Source organism: Neoarius graeffei, chromosome 1 (genome assembly GCF_027579695.1).
Source record: "Neoarius graeffei isolate fNeoGra1 chromosome 1, fNeoGra1.pri, whole genome shotgun sequence".
NCBI lineage: Eukaryota > Metazoa > Chordata > Actinopteri > Siluriformes > Ariidae > Neoarius > Neoarius graeffei.
The window spans coordinates 85,975,266-85,982,731 of NC_083569.1; the positions used below are offsets into that span (position 1 = coordinate 85,975,266).

Consider the following 7,466-nt stretch of genomic DNA (forward strand, 5'->3'; position numbering starts at 1 on the left):
AATGATCGGAAGACACACACACACACGTTGTAGTCGAGTCACTAAACAGAGTCCGAGTCCAGTCTCGAGTCCAGTCTCGAGTCAAGTCCAAGTCATTAAGGAAACTTTCGAGTTGAGTCCACTACTGATCTGAGTCGAGTCTGAGAACAAGACTCCATTTGACGGTGGCTGTTGCTGCCTTTATGTTAAATCGTTTACGGCGCACGCGTGAGAGTCTCCGCTTGGTGCACGCGCTGTCCGGAGAGCGCCTGATGCACACACCAAGGCGCACAGATGGGACACTCCTGTGCGAAATTAGTACAAAAATTAACATAGATATAAAAATCTTCTGCCAAATTATGATGGCATGTTACAAAAAATAAAGAAAAAAATCTGAGCCCAAGTCATCAGTGCTCAAGTCCAAGTCAGGTCACGAGTCCTTAAAATTAGGGCATGAATCGGACTCGAGTACTCCAAGCTTCACTTGCTCGCTCGCTCTCTCACACACGCGCACACACACCATCATCTTCGGCACGTGCAAAGAAGTGCCATAAAGCAAAAATGCCTTCAAAAATAATAAAATTAAATGTTTTTAAATTAAAAATACTATAAAGAGCAGTCAAGAGTAAGAAAAAGTGATGGCCTTTTGAAAAAACAGTCGTAAAAAATACTCATAACTAAACTAAAATAGTTGTCTCCGGTACAACGAGTGCAGTTTTATGCGGAACCGAGCTGTAGGTTTTACTGAGCATCTTACAGAACCAGCTCCAGTTCTTCTGGACACTTTGTCACACTCGCTTCTTCATTTTGCACCAAAACCCAGCAGCCTTCATTATGTTTTCTTTTTTATTATCTGAAAAGTGCTCTCTTATGCTAACCTTAAGAAGAAGCAGCCTTTGTCACATGCATACTCAACCACAGTGAAATTCGTCCTCTGCATTTAACCCGTCTGAAGCAGTGAACATACACACACACACACCCAGAGCAGTGGGCAGCTATCCTACAGCACCCGGGGAGCAGTTGGGGGTTAGGTGCCTTGCTCAATGGCACTTCAGTCCAAGGCCGCCCCATGTTAACCTAACCGCATGGCTTTTACACTAGAAGACTTTGAAATGCCTTTAAAGAACTAAAAAGTCTGCCACCCTGTCACATCTAAAGACAAACCTTTTTACACACAGGCTATGATTCTGCAAAGACTGGGGATGTTGCAGAGTCACTTTTTGCAAGACTGCAACTAGATTCCTCCTTAGAGATGTTCCTGTACACGCTTTGCAGCTTCCTGTTTCATGCTAGAGAGAGAAAGAGCTCACCTACTGCTTGTTGACGATGTCCACATCACTATTCACATGAGCCAAGACTGAAAGCGTATTACATTATATGCGGTTAATTTTATCGGGACTTCAAGATGAGAAAAAGACTGACTTAACACATCTATCCTGACCACCTGAGACCAGGTGAGATGACAGGATCATGCCGCAACTCCAGCAAAACTCATGGTTTTATTCCAACATTGGGAATTTGTCTGCAACAGTGGAAATGACACTTGAATAGTCATTTGGGTAGCACTGTCACCTCACACAAGAAGGTTCTGGGTTCAAGCCCAGTGACTGATGAGGGCCTTTCTGCATGGAGTTTGCATGTTCTCTCCGTGTCTGCATGGGTTTCCTCCGGGTGCTCCGGTTTCCCCTACAGTCCAAAGACATGCAGGTTAGGTTAACTGGTGGCTCTAAATTGCCTATTGGTGTAAACTAGGGCTGCGTACCTAAACGTAACATCAGGTACGGGTACCGGTACAGAGGTTTAGGTACAGGTCCGGACCTGTACCTGAACAATTTGACAAATTCTTCTGAACTTCTTCAATAATGACAGAAACATTAATAAACTGTTGACAACTTGTCAGTATCTTTATTCAAAGAAAACCGAACATAACTAGGTTTCCTACCTCACTTCTCAGTCACCCTCTCAGTCTCACACGATAGTTAACTTGGGACAAAAAGTCATAAGTTGTCTCACAGCGAGAAGTGACTACACTAGAGTATTACAGACTACATGCAGTCTGCAGCCTTTAACTTACGCGGCAAAATTACACAAAGCAACAAAGGCCACCAATGCCAGCAAAGGAAAAATGGCTGACCTGATTTTGAGTCTTTTTGACCAATCAGAACACTGGATCAGCCAGGCTCTCGCAATGTCTCGTGAGACTGTGGCGAGAGGATCACAAATCAAAGATGGCTCTGATTTCAAGTTTCAGCGCGGCATTTTACATCTTTTCCAGTGCTAAATTTTTGTCTTTGTGGTAGGATTTACGCATCTTCAGTCACAAAATAAGCAGATACTTGGTGTGAATTTATATCGGTACAGTACCAGTACTTCATGATGCGGTATTTTGGACCTGTACCGAATCGATTTTCATGGTACAGTACCGGTACGCAGCCCTAGTGTGAACGTGTGTGTGTATAGAAAGGAACAGGCCACCCTACTGCTGCAATTCTGGCTAAGTCAACCAAACACGGTTCGTCTCAAACCCGGATTGGGTTCAGCAGTGACGACAACAATGACGTTTATGTTTAAGCCTGGCATTATGTAACACAATGCTTTCTTGACTGACATACAAACATTTTTCTGCATCATTTCAACTCTGTGCTGGAAAACTAGTGTTCAGAAACCTCAAAGGTTTTCATCCTGACTTGATAATGTCGACAATTCAAAAAAATGTTAACCTATAAGAAAAAAAAGTTTGCACTACAAATTAGCTGCCTAAGACTTTTCCACCATATAAGTAACAGTTATTCCACAAAATTGAGTCGTACATGAGCTGACAGCCGATGAGGCGCGTCGCACCGAGTTAACTATCCGCCATGTACGACAAGATTGAGTGAAATAACTGTTTTATTCAAGCCACAGTCACTAGATTTTGAGAAACAGAGCATTTTTGTTATTTTTTGCAAATTCGATAAATAAAACCTTTACACAAATGATCTGAATCATTTCTGCTAAGAATGTAAAACTGGTGAAACGACAGGAGCACTTTGTGAAAAATGCTATTATAATAATAATTCTTGAAAAATAAAAGATACATTCTTACCATCAAATACTTTTATTTCATATTTTGTTGCTTTTTTAATATATTTTGTGCTTTTGTTCTCAAGTAGAGTTCTTATTTCATCCTCGGTTGGTTCAGCAACACGCTCTGCCATTTTGTTTTTCTCTACTCACGGTATATGAGCTGATATCCTAGTAGTAGAGTAGCCGATCAGAGTGCACGATTGGTCATATCCAGTGAATGTGGATAGATAGAATAATACACAGATAATCCTGCCTCGTATTCCCAACACAAGGACCTTTTAATATGAGTGATGTTTAGACAAAGCAGACCGGATAAATGTTAAATAAAAGCTACTTTTTTTTAAAAGCACATGTTCATTTGGCAGGTCACCACAAGGTCAAAAGTGTCAGAAAAGTGTCCTTGGAGAGACACCGGGTCCCCATAAGACAAACGCTACGTTCACACTGCAAGGCTTAATGCTCAATTCCGATTTTTTTGTGAAATCGTTCACATTAACAAATATATGCGACTTGTATGTGATCCTCAGTATGAACGAAAAGCGACCTAAAAGTGTTCCGCATGCGCATTGCAGGATACGAAGACGTCACATGCAGTGAGCATGGCCAGTGTTTACGGAAGTAAAACCGCCCGGTTGCGGTATGACTCATGCTAGCTTGAATAGCTGTATCCCCCCAAATGGAAATCAGCTCCCTAACCTCTGCGTCCTTCCATTGAGAAGAGTCAGAACCTTCACAGCCCGAAGCGTCCCTCGCATTGATGTCATGCGCAGGGGCGCAGATACGTTTTTTGAACTGGGGGGGACAAAAAACTGGGGGGGACAAAGCTGCCAGCAAACCAACCCCAACCCCGATATGCCTGTCAAACTTGTTGTGGGTTACCATAGCAACCAAGCTCGAGCTCGCAACCTGTGCAGTCTGCGCAGCTCAACCAACCGAATATCAGTCTTTGTTTTGTTTTATGTGAGTTGTTGCAACTATGTATACACTGCTGTGCACCTCAATAAACCGAATAGTAATTAGTCTTTTGATTTTTCCGTGAGGTTTGCCTTATGCAAAGAAAGACAGCATAGACGTTTTTTCCTCCCTATAAGTGGGGGGGACCGAGCGAGGTGAATTTAAATCTGGGTGGGACGAGTCCCCCCCTCTATCTGCGCCCGTGATTATGCGCCATGTTGTTGTAACTTTTTTTGAGAGACCCGCCGCCTACTTCAGCGCAGTATAGTGACGTTTGTGGCTTGTTGATGACGTCTAAGTCGGATGAATGCGACCTGGCGGTTCAGACTGAAGTCGCATATGAAAAGAGCGGATAGGAATCGGAATTAGCACCACATATCCAAACGGCCTGGGTCGGATTTGAAAAAATCGGATCTGTGTCGTTCATATTGTCAATAAAAGATCGGATACAGGTCACATATGGGCGAAAAGATCGGATTTGAGTCACTTCAGCCTGCAGTGTGAACGTAGCCAAAATCACTCACACACAGACAGATTTGTACTGTCCTTCTGAGGACCGGCCACTAACACAATTATTACTGCAGTTAATTAATTATTAGTGTGTGTGCACCGAAACCCAACACTAACCTCGGGGAGGAAAAGGAAACATTTTGGCACTTTTGTTTTATATATATATATAAAAACCCTCCTTTGGCTGGGCCTCACAAGGTCACAATGCTCAGATTTTACTAACATTGTGGGGACTTCAGTCCTCAGTAGTGGGGTTTATAAACACAACCATGCGTGCTCTCTCTCTCTCTCTCACACACACACAAACACACACTCTCTCTCTCACACACACACACACACACACACTCTCTCTCTCACACACACACACACACACAATAACCGCAGAGAAGCATGCTAGCTAACATTAAACCGCTAACCAGGAGACGATAAACAAACGACTGTTTCCGGTTTAAATGACAACACGGTTTATGACAAACTAACCCTGAATATGAGTGTGTGTGTGTGTGTTGAGCGAACACACACAAGGTGTTTAATAAACACCCATGGTGTTGAATTTCCCCGTGTGTGTGAGTGAGTGAGAGAGAGAGAGAGAGAGAGTAGTGAGACTCCCGGAGTGTTTCCGGTCCCTGAAACGCTACCTGTGTGTTTATTTGCATGAAAGCTCGGTGTTGTGTTTAGAGGGAAATAGCAGCGTGTCAGTAGTGTTCTGTAAGCCGGCTCAGGGACGGGGTCTGTTTTGCAGACGTGGGGAAAAATACAACATGCAGCTCACGTGTGTGTGAGTGACAGAGAGAGTGCGAGTGTGTGAGAGAGAGTGTGAGTGAGTGTGTGACAGAGTGAATGTGAGTGAGACAGAGTGAATGTGTGAGAGAGTGAGAGAGAGAATGAGTGTGTGAGTGTGAGCAAGAATGTGTGTGAGCGAGAGAGAGAATGTGTGAGTGTGAGCTAGAATGTGTGAGTGTGAGCGAGAGAGCGAATGTGTGAGCGTGAGAGTGAGCGAGTGAATGTGTGAGTGAGAGAGAGAGTGAGACTGAGTGAGTGAGACTGTGTGTGAGAGAGTGAGACAGTGAGAGCGAGTGTGAGAGCGAGTGAGACTGAGTGAGAGCGAGTGTGAGAGTGAGACTGTGAGTGAGAGCAAGTGTGAGAGCGAGTGAATGTGTGTGTGTGAGTGAGTGAGTGAGTGAGAGCGAGTGTGTGAGTGAGAGAGTGAGAGCGAGTGTGTGAGTGAGAGAGTGAGTGAGAGTGAGTGAATGTGTGAGTGAGACTGAGTGTGTGTGAGTGAGACTGAGTGAGAGTGTGTGTGAGTGAGTGAATGTGAGTGAGAGTGTGTGAGTGAGTGAGTGAATGTGTGAGTGAGACAGAGTGAGTGTGTGTGAGTGAGTGAATGTGTGAGTGTGAGTGAGAGAGTGTGTGTGAGTGAGTGAATGTGTGAGTGAGACTGAGTGAGTGTGTGTGAGAGTGAATGTGTGAGTGAGACTGTGAGTGAGAGAGTGAGTGAGTGTGAGAGAGTGAATGTGTGAGTGAGACTGTGAGTGAGAGAGTGAGTGAGTGTGAGTGAGAGAGTGAATGTGTGAGTGAGACTGTGAGTGAGTGAGTGTGAGTGAGAGAGTGAGTGAGTGAGTGAATGTGTGAGTGAGACTGAGTGAGAGAGTGAGTGAGTGAGAGTGAGAGAGTGAATGTGTGAGTGAGACTGTGAGTGAGAGTGAGTGAGAGAGTGAGAGAGTGAATGTGTGAGTGAGACTGTGAGTGAGTGTGAGTGAGTGTGAGTGAGAGAGTGAGTGAGTGAATGTGTGAGTGAGAGAGTGAATGTGTGAGTGAGACTGTGAGTGAGTGTGAGTGAGTGAGTGTGAGTGAGAGAGTGAGTGAGTGAATGTGTGAGTGAGTGAGTGTGAGTGAGACTGTGAGAGAGTGAATGAGAGAGTGTGAGTGAGTGTGTGTGTGTGTGTGTTCTAAAGCTTCCGGTAGCGGCTGAGACTGTGCAGCAGTGATTGTGGGTGTTTACCTGGGCACGCAGCTCGGAGAGGAGCGGTCCACCTCCCAGGTGGCGAACAGGTTCATGTGCACCGGCCGGTTGGAGGTGATCGCCACCGGCTTGGAGGGCTGTGGAGACGGACACGGAGCGCCTCCGCTCCTCGGCAGCCCTCCTCCTCCTCCAGCAGCTCCTCCGCGCTCCGACATGCTGCTCTGCTCTGACGGCCGAGCCGCTGCACACCCGGGCCGGGGTTCTGATCCAAACGCGGGTCCTGCAGGGCGAGCGGAGCCCCGCAATCCGCGGGATTCACGCAGCGAAACAAGCGGATGTGTGTGTTACTGGGAGGCTCGCGCGAGACAGTGCGGAGGGTTAGTGGGTGTGCAGGAAGCGGAAATCTCTCACACACAGAGAGAGAGAGAGAGAGAGAGAGAGAGAGAGAGAGCCACGCCTACTGTTAAAGACGCACGCGACCTGTCGCGCACGCGCGCAAGTCGAGAGAGAGAGACAGACAGACAGAGGCAGACATACAGAGAGACAGACAGACAAAAAGACACAGAGTGAGAGAGGCATGCAGAGAGGCACAGAGTAAGAGAGAGAGACAGAGAGAGAGGCATACAGACAGAGAGGGAGGGAGAGAGACACACACAGACAGGTCGCACGGTGGTGTAGTGGTTTGCGCTGTCGCCTCACAGCAAGAAGGTCCTGGGTTCGATCCCCGTGGCTGGCGAGGGCCTTTCTGTGTGGAGTTTGCATGTTCTCCCCGTGTCCGCGTGGGTTTCCTCCGGGTGCTCCGGTTTCCCCCACAGTCCAAAGACATGCGGTTAGGTTAATATGGGACGGCCTTGGGCTGAGGTGCCCTTGAGCGAGGCACCGAACTCCCAACTGCTCCCCGGGTGCTGTTAGCATGGCTGCCCACTGCTCTGGGTATGTGTGTGTGTGTCACTGCTTCAGATGGGTTAAATGCAGAGAGTATGCAGAGAGAGAA

At 46.5% G+C, this 7,466-nt stretch overlaps 1 protein-coding gene across 2 annotated transcripts in view; it reads right to left on the reverse strand.

Moving 5' to 3' along the window:
• LOC132901579 (phosphofurin acidic cluster sorting protein 1-like) overlaps positions 1 to 6,875 on the reverse strand; it is a 151,472-nt gene extending 144,597 nt beyond the window's left edge. For both annotated transcript variants that reach the window (XM_060944188.1, XM_060944110.1), the window contains exon 1: positions 6,512 to 6,875. In XM_060944188.1, the coding sequence (XP_060800171.1) occupies positions 6,512 to 6,687 (176 nt within the window). In that variant the 5' untranslated portion in view covers positions 6,688 to 6,875. The remainder of the gene's footprint in view (positions 1 to 6,511) is intronic.
• Between the last annotated feature and the right edge of the window lie 591 nt (positions 6,876 to 7,466).